At 45.4% G+C, this 24,974-nt stretch overlaps 1 protein-coding gene across 3 annotated transcripts in view; it reads right to left on the bottom strand.

Moving 5' to 3' along the window:
• Positions 1–1,610: 1,610 nt before the first annotated feature.
• Positions 1,611–24,974, bottom strand: part of bcr (BCR activator of RhoGEF and GTPase) — an 86,697-nt gene continuing 63,333 nt past the window's right edge. For 2 of the 3 annotated variants that reach the window (XM_031578418.2, XM_012814843.3), the window contains exons 6-23: positions 24,563–24,623; positions 24,376–24,428; positions 24,117–24,257; positions 17,153–17,274; positions 16,267–16,432; positions 15,965–16,084; positions 14,983–15,058; positions 14,667–14,771; positions 14,214–14,288; positions 13,622–13,719; positions 12,405–12,536; positions 8,880–8,939; positions 8,526–8,635; positions 6,983–7,122; positions 6,406–6,540; positions 6,159–6,264; positions 4,882–5,044; positions 1,611–4,680 (exon numbers count right to left, since the gene is read on the bottom strand). In XM_031578418.2, coding sequence (XP_031434278.1) covers positions 4,591–4,680; positions 4,882–5,044; positions 6,159–6,264; positions 6,406–6,540; positions 6,983–7,122; positions 8,526–8,635; positions 8,880–8,939; positions 12,405–12,536; positions 13,622–13,719; positions 14,214–14,288; positions 14,667–14,771; positions 14,983–15,058; positions 15,965–16,084; positions 16,267–16,432; positions 17,153–17,274; positions 24,117–24,257; positions 24,376–24,428; positions 24,563–24,623 — 1,953 coding nt within the window. In that variant the 3' untranslated portion in view covers positions 1,611–4,590. The remainder of the gene's footprint in view (positions 4,681–4,881; positions 5,045–6,158; positions 6,265–6,405; positions 6,541–6,982; positions 7,123–8,525; positions 8,636–8,879; positions 8,940–12,404; positions 12,537–13,621; positions 13,720–14,213; positions 14,289–14,666; positions 14,772–14,982; positions 15,059–15,964; positions 16,085–16,266; positions 16,433–17,152; positions 17,275–24,116; positions 24,258–24,375; positions 24,429–24,562; positions 24,624–24,974) is intronic. The other variant, XM_031578419.2, reaches the window with a different exon arrangement.

The following is a 24,974-nucleotide window of genomic DNA, read 5'->3' on the forward strand; positions in this document are numbered from 1 at the left end:
TTCTGCCCCATTATTCAGTGGAACTACGCAGTCTATGCTACAGGCCTATGTAACATTCTAATAAACATTTCATCCTTAAAGTCTGAAATAGAGTTTCATGTAATGTTACATAGCCTATAGAAACAGAAGTAAAATCCTTCAGAAATCCAAATAAACCTATTTTGTTTTGCTGGAAACAAAGGTTGTTCTGTATGAAACTGTTACATTGATTTGAACAGATGTCCAAAATAGCCTATGTTTAAGTTTAGATTGAAGGTCTGTAGGCCTATATAACATGAACATGCTTGTTTGTTTCTGAGGTCAATTAGTCATGATGTGCACAATTATGTGCTTCAGGTCAAACACATGGCACATGTTCATGTAAAATGACATGGCAATGATGTGGCGGTTACTCACTGAATGATGCCTCATGCCTCAAAATGTTCTTTTGGTGATGAACTTGCAAAGTGTTTTTAGAAGTAATAGGCTTTATACATAACATCGTTGTATAAGCTACAATGAGAGGTTCCAAACAATTTATTTACTGCCAAAATCCCCCTCAGTTCCAGCAAAATACCAACATGAGAGGAAACTAAATTCAGAGATAATTAATCATTTTTAATCATAAATCATTTTTTTGCTCCAGATAGATTGCTTTCTTTGAATCACCATAGAAAATTGCACAGACATACAATACTCCACTAAAACACATAGATATCATATAATATGAACCTTTTTGGTGTACGTCACTCTTCCACATAATGAGAAAAAGCCAATAGCAACTTAGAAGTACATGCACTGTGCTTCTCAGATCAAGTCTCTATTTCTTTCTTTATAGTGACAGAGGATAAATGAAGTAATACATACAAGATATTCTTCACACATCCTTTTTAAATTACACATATCATGAGTTCATAGATTTTTTTTGACCAGTCAGCTTGGAAACTGAAAACTTTCACATATATTGAAGAGAGACACATTTGTACAATTCTTCCCTTACTTATTCAGCTAGCATATGCAATCATATGACTTATCCTTCACCCATATACATCCTCAATAACCCACACATAGATCATGTAGTCTGACATAAACGTATGTTGTGCCAAACATTGAACACGCACTGTGGGAACATTTCTAGAGCTCATAGCCAAAGGCTGAGGGAGGGGACATCACCCAAGCTCTCCTCTCCCCATGCTTGTCTATTTAGGGATGTGTTGAGGTCAGGTCTGGATGGTCGGGAACCAGATGGACTACAGTGCTCTGAGCAGAGACACAGGGGCGTAGTTTCACGCTCAATGGCCTCCAATTATCCAGATCAAAGGGTCTGAGATGAATGGTGAATGCACAAGCTTTCATTCTCACTACGCCTGATCGCCCTTTCATGAGTTTTAAATATGCGTGTATAGTTAGGTCTTACTGTAGCTACAGTACACAAGGCAGGGTAGGTCGTGATGACATCAGCACAGCCACAGAGGTCCAAGCTGTGCTGTGGGTAGGGATGTTTTTTATGATATTCAGTATACACATTCTTTTTTCCCACACTTATGCGGCTCTAGTCTCCACTCCTCCATACAAACTCAGGATTTTAGTGACCACAAAGTCTATTACAGAAAAAAATACAAAGAGACACATTTCCTTCAAAATGTATATTTTGGAATGCACTCCAACAGTATACAGTTGGTTTCACTGCTAAACAAAAAGTGACATTTTATTTATGATATGAAGCATGAAGATATTTTTCAGTATTTCTTTCATTTTAACAGCGGTCAGAACAATATGCATACCAAAAAAAGGATTATTTCTTTCCTTTTCAATCTCTTTGTTGCAGATGTTACTCAAATGTTTCCAGGTTTGTTTGTAAATCACCCTACAGTAGCGAGTATACAGTAGGTTTATTCGGTGTCATTAGAACATCATACAGAAGGACAACACGTTTAAGAAAACACAGATCAGAAGAGAAAAAAAAGCTTCTTTAATAAACATGCCTGCATGTTAAACCAAATCACTTAAGCCTCTCTTGATTCTTTATTACCACACTATTCCAAGCAGTTCCTTCAGATGTCCAGTAACCAATCACAGTATCTCCTCACAAACCTGTCCAATCAGGAGTCCCGACACAGTAACGTGTCCAATCCAATCTTACAAACAGTGTAGGACATGTGAGGGAGCATTAACTTATAACTGAGTTTATTTGTAAGGATACAGAGAAGCAAGCAGTGTGACACTGTATTGGCACAGCATAAAGGAAACTGCTAGAAGTTGATGGGGCTAAAGATTGTATACTATTCTCCTCCAGAAAAAAAAAAAAACTCCTTCAATAAAGCATCCAGTTTTCTTCTCCAAATTTTTTCTCTCTCTCTCTGTCTAAAAAGGACACCTCATATCATTGACAAAAAGAGTATTGTCTAATATACAGCATTACTTAAACACGTAAAACGTCTTACACAATGACAGAGGCACTGCTGTATATTATTGAATTAACACAGAGCAAGACATACAAGTTTTACACAACCAGGCCTCTGCATTCCCTCCGTCCCTGGACAGAGGAACATCTACTGTGCAGACACACACAAGTGCCAAGAATAGGAATAGTAGGGACTTGCTGGTCCTCCTCCACCTTGCCTGTAGTAAGTGCACAGTTTCGCTTCTGTCAAAATGCGAGGTTGTGGTGCTAGTGACTGCCAAGAGTACACAATACTCTGAACAGAATAGGCCGCTTAGGGGAAGGCCGAGGGGGTTGCCCCTTAATACAATCCTTCCAAAGGGGAGGAGAAAGAGCATTTTGCTCCAACCAGTTGAAACTTCACGGTCTGGCCTAAGCATGGAAGTGAAAAGGTGGCTATCTGAGATGAACATAAAAAAACAGTACAGAGATTGGTCCTGTGGGCTTTTATCTGATAACTTAGTTGGTTCCTTCAGAAGAGTTAGGCCTATAGTTCATCACTTCCTTCATTACAATCCCAAATCAATCCCAAATAAATTATCAATGAGATTACACAATTAAAAAAAAAAAAGGAAAAAAAATCAAACAAACAAATGTAAAGCTTTTATGTTTATGTACAGACACAATTCGGAAGTTTTTTTTTCCTTTCTAAAAGTAAAATACAAAACATTTTGGCAGGACCATCACAACAATTCAACAATGGTGTTGAACATTGATAAAGAAGCCTCCAAACACAAAGTGGAACAAATCCTGTATGTTCAGTCATTAATCCCTGGGGATGTTGTGTCCTGTGAGACCATAAACTAAATGATCAAAAGACAATGCAATGATTTACTGACAAAACTGAAAATGTGACCCATACTATGAAGCCACTCAGCAAAGAGAGAGTATAATGTTCTTCCTTATCTTCTTTTACTGAGTCCAGCACCCCTACTACACATACCCAAACATGCACACGAACGCACACAAGCGCGCGCACACACACACACACACACACACGCACACACACACATATATATATCTCCTCTTTCCCCTCTGGATTTGTGACTGATCTGCACAGTTTATGCAAACGGTCTCCGTCACAATGGTGTGTAATTTCCAGGGTTGAGCTCAACAAACAAACTGCATCAGATGACTCAGGCAATCGCTCCAAGTCCTCATCTCTCCCTTGTTGTCCTCTTGAGGTCCTACGTGCATGGCAGCTCTTCGTGGTGGTGTAAATTCCTTGCTGTGTCAAATAAAAAGCAACTGGCAGAGTACGTACTGCATTACTTCAATGGCAAAATTGTGTCGTTTTTCATGGCGGGGGACTCTCCTTTCATGTTGAAGATGATTTTCCAAAAATAAGATAAACAATCTGACAGGTCCTACAAATCGGTGTTAATTGGTGAAATTAATGGGATGTCATAGTTACTCAATGCAATCATAATCTCTTCAGCGCTTGAATTGTTCATTAGTATAAACCCTCGGAAAAATCAACGGAAAAAACTCTCGGATTTCCCCCTTTGGCAAAATATAATCCACAGTAATTGTGACTTTTCACTGTAGCCTACAGTAGGACTAGAATGCTGGAGACAAAGGAGCAGTGCTTTTTTTTGCCAATTATCTTTACAGTAAGTTAAGAAATATCACAAGGACACCAGAAAAGAAAAGAAAGCCATTTAAGGGACACAGGACTAAAACGCAACAAACTAGCCACCACAACGAGCTGTTCGGCGTGGCCTGTGAGAGTAGACTACGCAAGACACACGGCGGAGGCGTTAGCATCCTGTACAGCGGACACGAACTGACAGAAACAGCCTGGGAGCCTGGAGCACGGAGGTTGTAGACTGATAATCTGAAGTTAGTATGCGGTGTGAAGAGTCACACAGACACACGGACGCGGTGGTGTGTTGTCACAGGGATGAGATCGGTGTGTATGAGTTTTGAAGGGTGTGAGTTGTGGTGGGGGGAGATAGCATTGCCCTCTTCTGGTCTGTGTACAGGTCATTAGCGCCATCTAGTGGCCAAAGCTAGAGCTTACAGTTGGAGTTGACAGTTTCTGTCACCTTAAAAAAAGCAGGATGAGACGTTTATGCCTCTTGTTACTACGCCAGTGGCCACAGCAAATGTTTCAGTCTTGTGTCCTGATCTTGCGGTACTGTTCGGAGAGGGTGGTGGCACTCGATCTACACCTCTGTGGAGAAGAGGATGCTCTGTCGTTTGCTGTCAGGGGTGGGTATGGTCTCAAGCTGAAGGAAGTAGAGCAGAACCTGGACCTGAGAGAGAATGAGAGAGAAAGTAATGAATTGGGGTGTTCAAATAGGACACGGTCACATAATTTGTGAAATAGGCCACAGTCGCATATTTGTTACTCACAGTAGCTGATAAGTTATATAGATAATTAAAACAGAGTAGGTGACAGTGAGAGAGAAAAGGATATCATGAAAATAAGATGGTTCACTGTGAGAAAGGCTTACCTGTGACATGACCTCTAGTGACCAGCTGTCTCCCATGGTGATGGGCTGGGTGGGGTTGGTGGGGATCTTGCTGTCCTTCTCGGACGGCCGGAGCAGAGTAGGGCCAAAGACGGTGGCCAGGTTATGCAGGGACATCTTATTAACGCACTCCTTTTCCGCAATCCTGAGGAAACAAGGGCCAAAGCAGATGAGTTATCGGTGTTTTACAGCAACACATACCCTGTGGAAGACCCAGAAGAAACATGACGAAAAGGCTTTGGAAAGCTTCCTTGTGGTGTGTGTGTGTGTGTGTGTGTGTGTGTGTGTGTAAGTGCGATTGTGTGTGTGTGTGTGTGTGTGTGTGTGTGTGCGCATGCATGTGTGTGTATTTGTGTGTTCATGTTGTCAGTGTAGTATTTTTTTGCATGTTGGGGTAAATGCACGATCATGCTGCAGGGCACAGAGTGTTTGGTGTATATGGGGTGTGTACATGTGTGTATGAGTGTATACAGTATATGGGGTGTGTACATGTGTGTATGAGTGTAGTATATGGGGTATGTACATGAGTGTATACAGTATATGGGGTGTGTACATGTGTGTATGAGTGTATACAGTATATGGGGTGTGTACATGTGTATATGAGTGTATACAGTATATGGGGTGTGTACATGTGTATATGAGTGTATACAGTATATGGGGTGTGTACATGTGTGTATGAGTGTAGTATATGGGGTGTGTACATGTGTGTATGAGTGTATACAGTATATGGGGTGTGTACATGTGTGTATGAGTGTAGTATATGGGGTGTGTACATGTGTATATGAGTGTATACAGTATATGGGGTGTGTACATGTGTATATGAGTGTATACAGTATATGGGTGCATACAGTATATTGTAGCATGCCAGAGTGTTGTGCGCTTCATTGTGTGTGTATGTCAATTGACCCCATAATCCTGTGCATGTGTGCTGTAAAAATGTTTACTTTGATGTTGATATTCCATTTTAGAATGTATTCATGTTCCCCCTTTTCTATTAATGTCAGGGTGTATTTCTGTTAGCGATTAAGAGTCAGTGTGTTATGTGTTATGCCCTGGTGTAGTTTCCCTAGTGTGTTAACGTCTTTGTCCACTGTGTTGTGCCAGCATATAAGATCCCTGCCCTCCTGCCATTATGTATCAGTCTGACTGAATGTGTCGTTCCTGCTTAATAACAGCACAGAGACAAAGACAAGTCTGTCTCCTGCGCCATTGCTACCGTATTAAGGTTAGTGTGGAGTGGAGTGGGGTGGAGTGGGCACCTCTTCAGATGATCCAGCAGGAAGAGGAAGGTGACCAGATTGGGCTCAGGCAGAGACAGCAGCAGGTTCAGCATGCAGCTCTCCTTGGCAACGCTATCAGACACTGCTGCGGAAACAGAGAAAGGGGAACATGGGAGGAAGTCACATGGTCAGTTGAAGTATAGTACACCATAGTCATGGTCAACTGAAGTAGAAGAGTATCATACTCAACAACAGCAGGACATATAGAGGACAGGGAGCTACTCACTGATGCCCCCAGCGAAGTTGGGGTACAGTTCATCAGTGAAGAGGGGCTCCGGAAGCTCCCGGAAATACAGCTTCAGTGTGCCAGCGATGGCATTGACATCCATCTCACTCATCATCACCGACACATCTTTATTATCTGCGAGGGAGAGGATGGCACAGGCGTTACAGGTCTGTTACAAACGTAATACAGGTCGTTTCTGACTAGTCAAAACTGATTTGTCGAGAGAGAACACATGTTACAATGAATTATTGAATGATATATTGGAATGTGGTGGATGAGGATGACGGGCCTGCACTCATACATATAGTACTCACAAAAGTCAACAACGGTCTGCATATGGGATATTTACATTGAAATAGCTCATATAACATGAACTATATAGCTCTGACTTTATTTGTGAGAATGGCCCTGAATTCATTTCAAAAGAGACGGTGAGGCATGCCCACGTTCTTTCCTGAGAATGCACCCTACCCATGGACGTCCATATGTTTATTAACTATGCAGCTTATATCTTAAATGGGCTCAGTTGTAACTAGACACAGGCGGTCCTGAGCGAGAGATAGCGGCTGGCACTCACTTGTGTCGAAGGCGTTTTTCAGGGCCTGGATGTCTGTGGCCACTCCGGAGACGCGGTAGATGCCCACCTCCTCCATGCCCCGCCTCTCAATCTCCTCCAAGCACTGACGCACGATGTAGGGCACCTTGGACCGCTCACGCCTGGACGGGAAACATCAATTCATTAATGATTAATGGTTACACAATCAAAATAATCAAAATGTTATCTCTCAGTGTGTATGTGCTGTATGTGCATGTGTGTAATAATGTAAATTCTACAGAAGTAAATTCTATATTCTGTTGTTATTTGCAGTAAGATAAAGCATCACACAACAGATTTGATTGGATATCATTGATTCATAACAAAACCTGGTTTCTATTGGAAATTACATATGTTACATTTAGCTTTGTTGTTTTGTCCTTAGCATGTATCCCTTACCCTAACAATAACTTAAAGAGACACTCTGCGAATTCAGCAGTACCCCGAGTAAGGAAGAACATCTCTTCATTAAGACCCTTGGTCATTAGACTGTTTACCTTCCCTGCTCAGCAGCACACAGGCTCAGTGCAAGTGCAGCTCTTGTTGGTATTGATAGAGACATGTTGGCTCTACACTCTAGATGAGCTTTGCTCCTAAAACTATAAACACGCTCATTACCAGCAATCTTCATTAGTGTCAGTCATCAGCAGACACACTAACACACAATTTTACAACTCACTGCACACACACACACACACACCTCCATGAGCTCATCTGTTTGCAGTACAGACAGAACGTTCCCAAATGTTCCTGCATTACATTGTTTCAAGTCCTGACACTCTTAGTCTGTCTCTAAACTCCCACCCTTCTAACACAAACTCCATCTCACATCATGTTCTGTGAAAAATACATCCCATTCACACCATTTCATTTTTTTTAACATGAAGGCTAACATCAGCCAATTAGCTTCTCTTTACTCTCCAAGCCTCTGCATGTCTGGTCTCCTCACACACTGGGCTGGCTAACAGGCCCTCAGCCACAGGCACTGGCTGAGCAGGAGCTGCTGAGGTGGGGGAGGGTGGAGGTGGGGGGCGTTGGAGTAGGTGCATGAGTGGTATGGGAATGTTGAGGGAATGATCCCGGCCTGAGAGGCTCAGGGAGCTGCTGAACAGGGGTGGGGGTGGTGAAGACCACGGTTGAAGGGGCTGCCTGTCCCCTTGGCTTTGCTTGGCTTTCAGATTAGAGCTGTCAGCTTGGATGGGATCAGCGCTCGCCAGCTGGCCCGTGAGTACCCGGCACATGCACTCCTGCCACCACCTACGCTGGGTTGAACCGGCCTGGCTGAGGGCCTGGCAATCACTCAACACCCAGGCACCGAGGAGCACTCGCACAGAAACACTCCTCACCGGCGCGCCTAACGCGGTTACACGTCCCATGGGGATTGAGTGTTGCTATACAGACATATACAGACACATGCTTATTGCATCTGGAACTTTCTGTCACACAACTGATGACAAATGAGTAAGTGAGTCTAACTAGACACCCAGTGTTGTTTGTATTTCCTGTCTACATGTGTTTTACTCACTTGGTCACCGCGGAGATCTTGATTCCGAACACGCCCATCTCCTTGCATGAAGGCATTCTCTTCAGGCTGAACTCACGGCTGGTGAACTTCATGGATAGCTTCACTTCAATCTAAAACACAGCACACGAGACGACCTCAGTGACTCTGAGTGCTTACAGAAATGTACACTTTTAGATCACTTGAAGCTTGGTGTTACAACTTAATGAGCAGCTTCATTTAATGCGCTTAAGCTGGGTAATTTCTGGAAACATTAGCTAATTGAGTTCATTTTGTGGTTTAGATGAGTTTACGAATTGTGTGTGTGTGTGTGTGTGTGTGTGTGTGTGTGTGTGTGTGTGTGGGTGGTACACTTACCCCATTCATAGGTATGACGGTCCGCTGCCAGTCTTTGCCCTGGAGGGTCTGAGGGTCCAACTGCGAGGGACAGAAATAGAGTGTTACCACCCAACACCCTCACCAGCATGGCAGCCATCACAGACATTTACCTAAACATGCTATGTTTCCATCTAGCTATTTTAGGCAAATTTCGAACTTTGGAATGAGGAATGTATTCACTTTGACGAGGCCAATAACTCCTCATTCACATAGGACAAAATGTGCCTTGTCCCAGAGACGTTTTTGTTTCCTATTTTACTTAACCCGTATGAGAATGTAAAACCTCTATCTTAAGTCATCTAAAACAGCACTGCTTGCAGCTACTTCACCTGTCCAAAGTATGCACTCATGCACTTACTGCACTTATGCACTGTCAAAAGTATGCAGTGTGGGTATGACCCTCATTGTAAAGTATGAAATGACATCTGTGTTTTCAGTTTCACCATTCTTATGCAACTTCAAATTGTCAGTCCCCAAACCCTAATCCCATCGGGTGCAGTAGTTTGGCTTTTATGTAATCCAGAGCGCGACCTATTGCCATGAATCCACAACAAACAGAACTCTGAGACTGAGCCATCTGGAGAGAGAGAGTTCAATTCTCTTCATTCCTCCTCATCCTGGACCTAAGCTCCATATGGCCGCGTGCAACACTGGATCGGGTTGCCCTGTAACTAATCCCATCATCTTTATCAGAGCGGCCTGGCCATCCTTATCAGGAGTGACAAGTGGACCACAGGGACACAAACAAATGCAAATCCAAACACACACAAACACACACCTGGGGTGTGCATACACAGATTATAGAAGTTTAAAGTGGGAGAGGGAGAGAAAGTGTGAAAAAAAGAAGACACCTTGAAGAAGTTCTAGGAGGGAGAGAGAAAGGTAGAGAGAGAAAGAGAAAGGGGATAGAGTTCACCATGAATTTACCCAGGTGAGTGCATGACAGAACACCGGGAAATTCATCTGAACGTGCAACCAAAGACACTAATGCACGGCGCCAAGAGAAATGCATTTTAAAATGTATAGCACACCAGTTATGTTTCCATTTGCCCAAACACCTTGCATTCCTTGCACCTAAAACTCAAACAATAGAATTTGCAGACCAAAGGTGTATAGTCCAGTTGACTTCATGGACTGTTAACTGAATTCACTGAGCATTTGATTAGTACTAATTTCTCCACATTCTATTGCCTCCTTCTCTCTGCGTCTACATGGCCAGTGCCTCCTTCACTTGTCCCTGTTTACCTTCCGTCTCAGCAGGACATTCTGAACCCTCCCCCACAGGTTTGTTCCCTTGCCCCCCCTGGTGACAGATTCTCTGCCGGTGCCATCCTCCTCCGTGCCCTCCTCCGCATCGGGGATCACCTCTGCCAACTGCGGGCACCTCTCTTCCTGGAGGCAGCCGCTCTGAAGTATGCTTTCTGTCATCATCATATCTCCTCTACAGTTGCCTAGGAAACCTCTGGATGAGAATGCCGTGGAACAGAGCAAACTTCAGGCTAAGAGCAGCAGGCTCATCTTCAGAGAGATAAGTAGGTGTTTGTCTGTTTCACTGGGAGAGTTCTGCGTAGAAGATGTCCCCGGTAATCCCATGCTACTTTGCCGTGGTCCTTGTTTACTATCCGCGCCGCTTCCCCTGCCTTCTCCAGCTGGTCCCGACAGATGAAGCTGAGGACGGCTGCCGCTCCACAGCCCACGCTCGGCCGTGTCCTTGCTTCGCCGGGCTGCCGGTGTTGCTGTTAGCAGACACGATGTGGGAGTTCTTCAGGTGTGGGTCCGCAGGAGTCCCCCCTGAGCCCTGACTATGCCAAACACTCCACCACCACAACTGCCGCTGCTGCTGACTACCCAGAGCACAAGCAGCTTAACCTTGTAGGCAGGTCATTGTCTGGATCTTCATATCGCAGTCCTCTTCTTATGTGTCCTCTGTCTCTCTCTCCTTCACTCACTCACTCTCTCTCTCTTTAACTCATATTACTCCTAGTCTCATTCGTTTCCCCCCTCCCTTCTCTCCTCCCCTCTGCTTTCTCTCTTGGCTTATCCTTCTACCCGCCCCCACCCCCATGAAGGTTGGTCATCTCCTGAGTAAGCCGTCACATGACCCCACTCTGACAGCCTCGGCTTCAGCCTTGCCATAGTTATGCGTTGATTAAAAGCTGATCTGACTCCTCCGCGTGGAGTAGCGACATGCTAAGCCGCTCAGAACCCAAACACACACACACACACACACACACACACACACACACACTCAGGTTTCCCACCCAGTCGTGATTAAACACTGCGTCCTTCTCGTGACAGATAGGGCACACTGCACCACACAGACGTGGCATGAGGAGAGAAAGCCATTGTGTGTGAGTGACATGGAGAGCCACAGTCTAGACCGGCACACTGGAGGAGAGAGGATGCGGTCAGCAGGCAGCCTGAAAGAGGGAGCTTTAATGGACAGATGGATAGAGAGAGATAGAGGTAGAGGTAGAGAGAGAGAGAGAGAAAGAGAAGAAAAGAAAAAGAGGAAGCCTGTGTGTTGGCCGTATCACCATTGCACCATTGTTCAACCACTCTAATTGATGTCTCTGAAAGGTATCCGAGTACCTCCATGTAATACAGACGCATATGCAATGTGATACTGTCCTGCTAGGAGGAGGTACGCTATTCTGCTCAGTAGTAATTGTTTCACTTTCTCGGCTATCTCCTTTAGATTCTTTTCTAAACTTAACTGCTGATTCCATTCCTTTCTTCTCTGGGTCACTGTGACACAAAAGAGACAGCAGCTGTAGACTGCACACCAGTTAATGCAGTGGGATTAAGGGAGAGGGGTTGACTATGACTGTGTTTCTCGGTGGCAGCAGACGGAGGCTAAGACGGCCACCTGCAGCCACCAGACAGGTAGGAGATCAAAGCTCTTGCCGTCCCCTCTTTGAAATATAATCCGCAGGCTCCTCAGCGTCAGCAGACTGACTCACATCCCAAATTTCAGACAAAACAGACAGACAGACAGACACACACACACACGCGCGCACGCGTGGTAGCAGTAGAGCTGGCAAATGAGTGATCACAAACAGGGGGCATGGACATGATGACCAGCTCAGTACTTCTGGGGTCAGTTCATCCACTTCACTCAGACTGACATTTTAAGAGCGGACCCATGAATTATGGATCGTTTGGTTCAATCACTCCATCGCAGCAGGAGGGCATGGTTTGACCTTTAAAGGACAGAACGGAAAAAAGGCGGAATTGACCGTTCCGCTCGCTCTAGCGATACACTATCAAAATGATGACCTTTCACCCCTGCCTTTCGGATTATTCTGGAACAAGAAAAGCCCCTCCGTGTTGACGGCACAGTCTCAGAGACATCGACAGGCTACAAGCAGAGCAGCGCATTTAAAGCTCCTATCTGACAAGTAGTATTTCCAGCTGTTCTCTGGTTTGTCCTCCATAAATGTCTATAGACAGAACAGCATAGATGGAGTGCTGGTGCATGGTTGCCATGGCTACAGTACATACTGGGATTTGGCCTTTGCCCATGATGCGGTCAGTGCTCTCTCCGTCCTCCTTGTTCAGTTTGGTCTTGTTGTAGCACTTCTCGTAGCACAGCAGCCTCAGGGTCTGGGAGCCCTCCAGCTCAATCTCAAACTCCTGCACACACACAGGAGAGAAAGAAAACACATTCTATCATATAAATGTATCGCAAATGCACAAAGAGATATTAAGTAACCAAGTTATTTTGTCCTAAACAGGTGTAATGTAACTTCACATCTAGTTGCAAAGCAGTTCTCATCAGCTTCCTGAAGGGCTGCCTGACAAAGCAATTGAAGACTTTTGAAATACACACACATACAAGAAGATGTACTGATGAAAAGTGCTTGCTGCTAATGACACACGCACGTGCACACACACACACACACACACACACACACACACACACACACACACACACACACACACACACACACACACACACACACACACACACACACACACACACACACACACACACACACAAAAGAGGTGCTGAGTGCTATTTTCCACAGCCTTGACTGGTGCTGAGTGAAGTACTACACTGTTAATAAAACTCTGCTTATTGGCCTACAACACCCCATGCAGCTATTGGGAATGACGCAGAGAAGTGTACATCCCAGCGAAACATCTGTCATCTCTCATGTCCCTGGGAGATTGGTGGTAAAACAGCAGGATAAAGGGCCCTAATTAAAGCATTATGTCACGCCAGCAGATGGCAAACCTTCCCCTTTACACAGAGGTCTGGTGATAGAGCAGGGCCCTGCTGTCCTGGGCACAGATCCTTTCCTATCTGACTGCTGTTTGGTGGTGTTACTTACCAGGGATCTTCTCCAGCAGTTTCACTTTGTTTCTACTCTGCTCTGACCTAGACTTTGGGTAAGCTACTGCTTTTCTGACCCATTTACTCCTATTCCCATTTACCCCATTTACTCTTATTCCCATTTACACCATTTACTCCTATTCCCATGTACTTGTTCTGTAGTTCTGTAGTTATTGTTCTATAATGTATTAATTAGACAAGCTATTTCATCATCATTAGGTTCAATCATGAGGATTCACACAGGGCACGTTCACTTTCAAACTCAGGTTTGGCACAGATGCAGTAGTTCTCCAGTTCAGGTACAGAGAGAACGTTGAGAACCTGGGCACTAGCAAAGTCAAACTCAAAGGGGCAGAAGGGCAGGGTCTGTTATGGAACGTACCTCATTCCATTTAGGCTCTGTGGTGTAGCGGTACACTCTCGTCTTGGCCTTATTCGCAAAGTACCCAAACGAGTCCACCTCCAGTGTGCAGTAGAGATCTGTGGAAAAGATCACAGTCAGGTTCATGCATTTCAGTTCAGCTGTGCTCTATCACTGAAGTAGCAGCCCTACAGAGCCACGGTGTGGAGACGGAGTATGACCGTGGGCTTAACCGTGAGACGGAGCTGAGGGGAAGCAGTGGATAGAGAGCTAGCAGATGAGTAAACTGATCTGAGTTTTTGTAGAGAGAGCTAAACACACAACTACCCTGTATACTTGTTTTTGTTTCCTTTTGTTTTGCCCTCCAGTACATCACATCCATTTCAGCTTAGAGCACAAACAAGATGAGATAAAGGGATGGAAACCAACCAAGATACTGACAGAGAAGCAACAGAAAGAGAGACAGAGGTGTGTGTGTGTGGGGGGGGGGGGGGGGGGCTGAATACCATTGGGAGAGTGGAAGGAAATGAGACATACATAAAAAAGTGACTGGCAGAGAGTGAGGATAGAGAGAGAGAGAAAGAGAGAGAGAGAGAAAAACAGGAGGACTCACTTAAGCTCTGTTTGAGGCCAGAGGCAGAGTGGACAATTACATTCAGGAATCCGTTCAAGCCAGGGCACTCATCCTCTGGAGAAACAAACACACAGACACAAGATGAATTACTGAGAATGTAGCACAGCTTACACAGCAGAATTTCCGAGGTGAAGATATCTAATTTAATTTCATTGTTACCCATATGCCTGGTACAGGAAAACATTTCTTATATTTCATACGTTTGAGTTTACCCCCAAATACAGCAGAAAAAAATCAAGAAATCTACTGACACATGCAAGCCTCTCTGCCGAGGGAAATTTCTGGACTTGAGTGAAATCTCTGTGAAAGCTCTATGAGATCTGGTACAAAACTACTTCCATGTTATGAGCTGGAACATATTTGCTGGAACTATATTTGAATAAAAAAAAATCAAGTATCGTAGCATCTTGTTGGAGCTCAGGGGTAACAGACCTTCTTTGTTAATGGTGAGAGGGATGTGGTGGACAGTCTGCAGCTTCACACAAGAGTTAGTCAGCATCTGCAGCTCCATGGAAGTCAGAGAGATGCTCTTGAAGCCTGCCAGCAAAGTCAGGAAAAGTCCAGGTCAACATTCAGCAGAGCACACATAGTACACATAATAGTGAATCTATGACTAGAACTATGAATTTAGCATTTCTGCCCATGTAAACCTGTTGTGTTTCAGTTAGCTTGAGGTGATGTTAGCCGAGACTAAGCTAATGCTGTGCTGCAGTGCAATCAGAGCATGCTGAGGCCCAGGGTCACTTACATTTCTTCTGCTGCTCCCGGATCATCTCTTTCCACTCTACCCGCTCATAGTCAGAAGACATCAGGAACGTGTAGCCCTGAAACACAAAGATTTGCAGAGGGCATTAACATCTCCATCTGTGAGCTCTATACATCACTCTATCCATCACTCTATCCATCACTCTATCCATCACTCTATCCATCACTCTATACACTACTCTATCCATCACTCTATCCATCACTCTATCCATCACTCTATCCATCACTCTATCTATCACTCTATACATCACTCTATCCATCACTCTATCCATCACTCTATCCATCACTCTATCCATCACTCTATCCATCACTCTATACATCACTCTATCCATCACTCTATCCATCACTCTATCCATCACTCTATCCATCACTCTATACATCACTCTATCCATCACTCTATACACTACTCTATCCATCACTCTATACACTACTCTATCCATCACTCTATCCATCACTCTATACATCACTCTATACATCACTCTATCCATCACTCTATACATCACTCTATCCATCACTCTATCCATCACTCTATACACTACTCTATACATCACTCTATACACTACTCTATACATCACTCTATACACTACTCTATACATCACTCTATCCATCACTCTATCCATCACTCTATACACTACTCTATACACTACTCTATACACTACTCTATACATCACTCTATACACTACTCTATACACTACTCTATACACTACTCTATACACTACTCTATACACTACTCTATACATCACTCTATACACTACTCTATACATCACTCTATACACTACTCTATATATTACTCAATGTGTGAGAGGAGGGAAGGGATGAAAACAGGCAGTGCAGAGAAGAGAGGCCTTATCATCATCATAACAAAGAAATGGTTAATAACAAGGTTAATGAAAACCCTGAGAAAGAGAATGGGGGAGAGTGTATGAAGAGGGAGTGTGTGAGTGTGAGTGTGTGTGTGTGTGTACCTTGCCACTCCTGTTGTGCAGCCGGAGGGACATGTAGGGGGAGGTAAGCAGCAGCAGAGACTCCTGCTCAGACAACTTTTTCCGCAAGCGCTCCATCACCTTTGAGCTTTTGTTCCCTCTCTGCCAACACACACACACACACACACACACACACACACACACAGACACACACAGACACACACAGACACTATTAGGCAGTGCATTTCACATTGGCCCAGTTTCTCGAAATTCTGCTGGTGGTGCTACGGCAGCCCACTAGGGTCATCATTTGCCAGTGAAGAGCCTTGTGAGAGTGTGGGTACCTTCTCCCTCTGGATCTCGCTCTTCAGTGAGGAGATCTTCATCTTCATGGCCTCCAGCTCCTCGTCCGCCACCTGGGGGATGGACAACGGCTCGGACTCATCCGACGCCTGGAAGGTCAGGTCTGACAGGGGAATGTACCACTTGGAGTCATACTGCTGACTCTTCCTACAGGGGAGAGAGTGAGAAATCAGATAGGAAAAGGAAAAGAAAATAAGAAAATGGAGTAGTAGATGATAGATATAGATAGTTGGAGAAAGGGGTATATATAGAGAGAAGGATGTTCAAGTCAGAGTGAACAGAAGAAGAGAGAGAGAGAGAAAAACAGAAAGAGTGAAATAGTTGCATTAAAAATGTATTAGCTATTACACCATGGGGAGAAAAAGCATAAAATAAGATTGGAAAAGGTCATCTAGGAAACATGAAATGCCCAGCAGCAGGTAAGAGAGATTGTGTGAGTCAGATGAGCAGAGCAGGACCCACATCTCATTAGACTCACGAGGGCCCGCCAGACAGCACTCACTGATCTATGGGGCCCGGCCGCTCGCAACCCAAATAGAGCAACACATTAAAGGGCAACATTTGTCACGAATTACTCTCAGGCTGGGATGGAAAAGAACATAACTAGCCACCCGGGCAGGTAGGAGAGCAAAAGGAAAAAAAGGACAGACAGGGTGAGGGAGGGCGAAGAGGAAGGTGAAAGGGCCAGTTGTATAACAAATGAATGAGAGAGAAGAGAGAAATCTGAGAAGCAGTAGAGAGAGAGAGAGAAACACACTAATAAAAACACAGACCATGGCCGAATGAGAAGTGGGATACCAAAGAGAAAGAAAGAGAAAGAAAGGATGGGGGAAAGGTAGAGGAGAGAGGGGCTTTTTTCTGTCGTACCCTCCGATCTGCTTTTTCAGCTTGGCGCAGAGCAGCAGGTCGGTGAAGAGGAAGACGTGACGGAGTTTCCGCTGTCCCTCCACCAGCTCCACCATGAAGCTGTCCTTCAGCAGCTGCCGGTTCTGAACACAAGAACAATAGACAGATAGGACCCGCTCAGTTATCTGATCTCTGCTGTAAACACATCCCCACTTCTCTATGCAAGATACAGTAATACAGGGAGAGGACAGGACACAGACAGGATAGTCCACAGTACCCTGCTGTTAGCTTTCATGATGGCGCATGGTACACACATAACGCACAGTATCATTACTGCTAATGTATTCCCAGACAGCAGCAGACAGTTTACTGAAGAAGGCTAGGAACATTTGATACCATTTCTGTCTAACAAAATTAGAGCAGCTGTTAAGTAAATGAGAGGAGATTGACACTATCCCGTAAATCCAATAAGCAGCAAATACTGCTTGAAGTGTGTAAAATGTGTATTCACAGAGTAACTGTAGACTGTTATGTGCCTAAATAGTTTATCTCTTAGTCTCTCAGGATTTATTTACACAAGGCTCAGAGATAAGCAATGGAGTATTTTCTTAATCATGCTGAACATAACCAAGGCCAAAGAAAACCAAAGAAAGACTATAACAAATGTAACTAAGAACACGATGATCTAATGATAAAATCACCAACCAAACTTTTTCAACCAGCCTTTTCCAAAAGGAACTCATACAGTTCGCTTTCTCTAGTCTACTCCATATGATTGAGAATTTGCAATGCAATACAATAACTGAACACCAGGAGGCAGTAAAGCAACGATTAACACAATAAAAAAGCCAGTTTCCTCCAGCTCGAGCGTCTAACTGAGCCGAGAGCATAATTGTCTCCCCTGTAAAGACCACGAGGTGCGTGTGGTGAAACAGGTGAGGCACGTCTCTGCTTATCCACTCAGGTTAATGGCCAATCAGCCCTCAGCCAGAGCTGAGAGAAACGTGTGAAAAAAACAGCCTTCAGCACACCCACACATGTATTTAAATTTGCAGATAAATATATAAACACCTGTACATACACACATGCAGATGCACACACACACGCACGCACACACACACACACACACACACACACACACACACAGGACTCAAATTGCCCCAGGGCTACAGATCACGCTCCATCACCCCGCTCTGACCCACGCTGCATCACTGGTGTGTGAGGCAACAAAATAAGACATCTGCAAGAGGCTCGTCCAATCACAGGTGCACGCTACATGGCTCTGGGTCTATTGTTCCTCAGCCTGTCTGTGGATTGTGAAGCCTACTCACTAGTGCTGTACTAACATATACACACAAGTATCCTGACACACACACACACACACGCACACGCACACGCACACGCACACGCACACGCACACGCACACGCACACGCACACACACACACACACACTGAACACACACACCCACCCACACACACACACTGAACATACACTTTGCTTTCAAAGCATTCTCCTTGTTGGATCCTCAACTGCCAGCTTCTGACCAAAAAGACTGTAATATCACACACAAGAAGGAGCAGAACTCATACAGCCTACCTCCTTGTCCCACGCACAGACACATACCCACACCAAATGCTGTCCGTTATAATCTATTCATCAATGGCTCCTTAGTGAGCCCATCTCTGGCCGTCTCTATGAACAACGTCTTTGAGTGAGACAACCAGCTAGCCAGGCTCCGCTAACAGACACCAGGCTACGGGCACAGCGCGGCTCATCTCTCTCCCAGTGAGAGGGGCCCTCTGCTGGGTTAACAGCTGCCTCTGACGCACCTCTCCTGGAGCTCCGTTTCCCGCTCGCCGCAGGAGCCACTAATGAGACATTTCTATTCCAAACAGCACAGGTTTCGCCAGACATCAGCGCATAATGGCCTTCCTAACGGCTACCTCTACCTTTGTGATGACAGGTTTGTGCCATTACATTTTTTTTTTTTTTCATTTTTTACAACCATCCTCTCTTCAGTCAACATCCCCATAATGTATGTCTGTTGGTGGGCACTTTGGCGACAGGAGTTTTGAGCAGTAGAGGTGGAATTCATTCATCATCAAGCCCTGGCCAGCCAGCTCTTAATGGGGCCACATTCACTCATCAGATGGTTTAGAATGAGATCCGCTCAGCTCTGAGCAAACACAGAAGCGCACTGAGGATAAAATGCCTGAACAAAAGGGAAAAGTGGCAGTGCAAATGCCAACCAGAGGGCACAGCTCAAGTGCCAGTGCAAATGCCAACCAGAGGGCACAGCCATGCCCAGTCTCTCTCACTGCCAGCCAGTCATTACTCTCAAGTTACATCTGCCGGCTTGATGGCCCATATAACACAGGCTGGATATTTGAACGTGACCTGACCTCATAACCTTACCCATACAGTCAAATACAATAACTGAAGTCCTTTGTTACCAACCTGACCTCCTAACCCTAGCCATACTGTTAGTTCCTTTCGTTCATCATTTCCTACAAAGCCATCAAAGATACACAGAGTGGCACAACACCGGCGGCTAGTGCCTTTCTGACCCACTGAAGCCCACAGTAATTAGCTTAATTCACAGATAAATACCTCCAAGATCTGATCAGACCCCGAATCCTGTTGGGTCTGCCTCACTGGGGGCTGATCCAATCAGCTCATGGCTTCCTGATATCTGACAGGAGATCCCCAGATTAGGAGGGATTATCCCTGCAAACATCCCACTACTGACCCTCACTCTGCCCCCAGTCCTCACCCTTCAGACAGGACCAACACATATGAGACAACCAGACAGACTGAGGACATTCACAACAGGAGAGACTGGGAAAAGGGGGACATGGTACAAGAACAATAGAAAATAGAAAAATCGGGTGGTAAGGGAACGAAAGAATGAACGTGGGAAAACATTCATGGAGAGATGAGGAGAGAAATGGTGGAGAGCTGGACGATGACAGAGAGAGAGAAAAATGCGGGAGCGATAACAAGCAGGGATGGGATTGGGAAGGGAATGAGTACAGACACACATTCCTGAAAGACACACAGCAAAGTCACAGCACTGACAGACAAACGACCTTAAAAGGAAGACATCTTGGTCACACACACACACTCATGGTTCTACAATACCCTCATCAGATGCAGTTCTGGCACTATGTCTACACGCACGCACGCACGCACGCACGCACGCACGCACGCACGCACGCACGCACGCACGCACGCACGCACGCACGCACGCACGCACGCACGCACGCACGCACGCACGCACACACACACACACACACGGTTCTACAATACCCTCATCAGATGCAGTTCTGGCACTATGTCTACACACACACGCACGCGCACACACACACACACACACACACACACACACACACACACACACACACTACGGTTCTACAATCCCCTCATCAGATGCAGTTCTGGCACTATGACTAAGAGGCATTTCAGGAGATGGGGGCTGTAGTATGTCTACACACACACGCACGCGCGCACACACACACACACACACACACACACACACACACACACACACACACACACACACACACACACACACACACACACACACACGGTTCTACAATACCCTCATCAGATGCAGTTCTGGCACTATGTCTACACACACACGCACGCGCACACACACACACACACACACACACACACACACACACACACACACACACACACACACACACACACACACTACGGTTCTACAATCCCCTCATCAGATGCAGTTCTGGCACTATGACTAAGAGGCATTTCAGGAGATGGGGGCTGTAGTTCAGCGCTATAGCATCTGTTTGTTTACCTCCCTTGATTAGAGCCTTTAGGATGATTACAGGGCAAATCAAGACATCTGCTATTGCTTCATAACAATAACAACAACATACAGCTAGCCTAGCAGATGCACACACACAGCACTGTGTCACTCTCCTGCTTGCCACATACATGCTACAGACTGCCATCTACACGTGACAGTCCAGTACTGCAATGATGTCAATTTGTACTTACACTTGGGACTGATCGCTTTGTGCTGCTGCTATCCAATTCAATACTGCTTGGTGTAACATGAACCGAATGTATGCGCACACACATCCACACACACCACAGTAATTGGCACAAATCTACATAAGGTGCAGTGTATTGTGTTTCATCTTTTTCCTTCATCGTCTCTCTCCATTCATTCTTTCATTTCCATTCTTCCTCCTTGTTCTGCTCTCCTTCATCCATGTACTTCACCTCTCCTCCCCTATCATTTCATCTCCACATTATTGTAAGTTCTCCCTTCTCTTTGTCTTTACTCCTCCAACTCAACAATCTTCACCTCCTTCAATCCTCTCCTCTTCTCTGTCCTCTCCTCTCCTCTCCTCTCTTCGGTCCTCTCCCCCTCCCCAAAAAAGGGTTTGGTCATCAAAAAGGCTGTCTCTGCAAATTAGATGACATTTTCCCCGAGGGTGCCTGCAGCAGGGCTTTGACATTGACCATCTCTCATCGTCTATGATGGGGGGGAAACTGCTGTTCCAGCTATTGAACAATGAGACATGCAGACAAGCCGCAGTCAGCAGTCAAATATTGACCACGTCATGGAAAAGCCCAACTGAAGCGATGAGTGACTGTGTGTGTGTGTGTGTGTGTGTGTGTGTGTGTGTGTGTGTGTGTGTGTGTGTGTGTGTGTGTGTGTGTGTGTGTGTACGTGTGTGTGTCAGTTACTGAGTGAGTGAGCGTCCATAACATACCCAATACAAGACCTAAATTCAGAGCACTAAAAATATTCAAATCCGAAACTTAAGACTTTAATCCAGTTGTATTGGACATAAACAAATGGATATGTTGTCTCATGTTTGTTTGTGTTTGTGTTTGTGTTTGTGTTTGTGTTTGTCTGTGTGTGTGTGTGTGTGCGTGCGTGCGTGCGTGCGTGCGTGTCTAAGTGCATTTCTTTAGAGCAGGTGGCATGAGCCTGCCTCGGGTCGGAGAAGAAGACCACGCTGTGAGCACAACACCAACCCCCCTTAACATAAACAGCAGTCCCACGAGTATCACTGCACAACTGCACACGTACCCAAATAAACGCTCCCTGCCAGCGTATATCAGGCAATGTCTGTGTGTTTGTATTTGTGTTCCTATGTCAGAATGCGTGTGCATGTGTGCATGAGTGTGTGTGTGTGTATGTGTGTATGTGTGTGTGTGTGTGTGTGTGTTAGAGAGTGTGTGTGTTAGTCCGTATACGCATTTGTAGCTCTGCATGACTGAGTCATTGGGTGAATTTCACTGGTTAAATGGGTGTGTTTGACTCCGGGCATTCTATGGATGAGTACATTTGTGTGTGTTTAAAGCGCTACGGTATAATAAGTTTGTATGCTTGTATGACTTAGTGGATAGAATGTGAGTGTGCGTGCATGTGTGAGGCATGACTGTAAATTGTGAAAAACAGGTATATCTCTACAGTTTGTCCAGCATCCCTGTATATAAGCTATCTTAATATCTTGTATGTGGTATGTATACATGCGAATACAAATACCATAAAGATCATCCTTGACAGCGGGCAGGTCCACACATACAACACGTATGCACATATTCATGCATGAATACACACACACGGAAGCTCATTTGCATTTTAATTAAGTAGCTTCTGTCCAGAGCCTCCCTCCCATCTGCCCTGCCCCCACACCCCAAGGGGCATAGAATCGCCCCCAACCTCCTCCTTACCGCACACCTCCACCAATCAGACAGCACTACTGTGACTAAACCTGCTCTCACACACCTGTCTCACTGAGATGCATGGACACAAACACACACCATACTCCCTCCCTCCGCCCCCCGGGCATGTTTTACCAAAGAAAGTGAAATAATGAGCTGAGCAGCAGTGCTATTGATTTCCGCTGGCTGCTTTCATGTGGGCCGTATCAATATTTGATGATCAGCTTTGCAGCGTCCAGACGGGACTCCAGGGGGTGAGCGTGCTGCCAGGAGGGAGGGTGGGAGGGAGGGAGGCACGATAATGATTATACAGCCTCTCCCACTTTCCTTGGCTCCCCCTTTCTCTGCGTCCCCTTCCATCTCTCTAGTCCACAGAGAGAGGGAGGGAGAGAGAGGTGAGGAGGAAGGAGACCGCATGTGAGGAGGGGCGTGCCCCCGCCCCCCTCCAGCTCATGCATAGTTAATGACAGCATCAGCATAAGAGCGAAGGTGCCTCATTACACCGCATTACACGCAAACGCCATCCGGTGTCAATCAAATGACAAACAATACCACCCCGTCTCCCCCACCAGCCGTCGCCAACTCCCATGAGGGCACTGACTGGAGGAATGAGAACAAACTGGCAGCAACAGCGTAAGGCAAGCACATACGCACGCATACACACACACACACACACACACACACACACACACACACACATGTACGCACGCACACGCAGCAAGAGGCTGGACATACCACATTGTACACAATTGATTTTTAATTTGCCTCTCTCAGGCAAGGACCACCCATAAAAGCAACTGTTCCTCAGATATTCACTCTGTCAGGTCAGTGAGGCCACTTCCTTATTCATAATGAGGTCAATTATGACATCATAATAAATCAGGACTGGACGTACGATTAAGACATTGTCACATTTGTAAACGAATCATAGCAATTTCTATAACCACAGTCAACCTATTCCTATCCTCCAAATTACCACCCAATCTTGCCAAACAGCACTACAGAATTATGATCTTAGATTTCGCAAAAGTTTATTGTACCGATGAATGTTCAAGGTGACTAACTCAGCAAGCAGTTAGAATTAGTGAGGATGTCACCAATTTATCATGGTGTGTGCGCATCTGGCAAAGCTGGTAGCCACAAACATCTAGTACATGAGCTGAGGATTGAACTCAGTCTTAGGAGATCATGGGAGTATCTACTGTACATGCTTCGAGACCCCACACACTTCAGCCAAGCCCACCAAGGAAAGGTCTTTTAATGCACAATTACCTCTCCCTTCTTCACGGTCATGGACTGGCGTCGGGGGGTGGTTTTCTCATTGATGCTGGACAGGAAGTTCTGAGAGATTCGGAGAGCATCCTGTAGCAGAGGGTGGTCTGGGTGGCTAGACGGAGTGTGTTTCAAAAGGTCCTAAAACACACACACACACACACACACACACACACACACATTAGAAATGTGAATGGGTAACGTACATGTGATGTCACCTGAACCATTCCAATAGAAAGTATCACTCGGCCTGACTTACATGCAACACCAAAGTGCTCCTGGTAACTCGGTCCACTGGTTTGTACAGAAGAGCTGGAAAACAAATGAAGTCATGTTAGAGCAGCAGTTCCCACACTCAACAATGCTGAAGTGAATTTATAGACTAGATGCCAAAATTATAGAGAGATTTGGAGAGTAATCCAGTGGTGTATGAACGGGCAGCTTACTTTCCAGAGAGTACTTTGAGGCCTGGTCTTTGCACTCCTTGGAACCCCTAACCTTCAAGTTCTGAGAGGAGAGTAGAAGACAAGAGGGGGGGGGGGGGGGGGGGATGGGGGACAGGATGAGCCGACGGAAAGGTCTTTGGAGTGCAGTGAAAAAGTGCGGTTTCTGTGATGCTAACCCACCCGAACTAAGAACCCCCTCCAGCTCATGCATATGAAACGGAACTCTCTCCGAAAAAGTCCTCCACGAACCCTTTAGGGGAGGCTTTTATCTGATCAAACATATTCAGCCAACTTCAAAGGAGTGGAAGCATTTCTTGGCTTGGGGAAGTGGATGCTCAAATAAGGACATTTTGGCAATGGAGTGCCCTCACTTGCCCACACTTCAAATACATATGATAGAGTGGCTCTAACT

This window comes from Clupea harengus, chromosome 12 (assembly GCF_900700415.2).
Source record: "Clupea harengus chromosome 12, Ch_v2.0.2, whole genome shotgun sequence".
Taxonomy (NCBI): Eukaryota; Metazoa; Chordata; class Actinopteri; order Clupeiformes; family Clupeidae; genus Clupea; species Clupea harengus.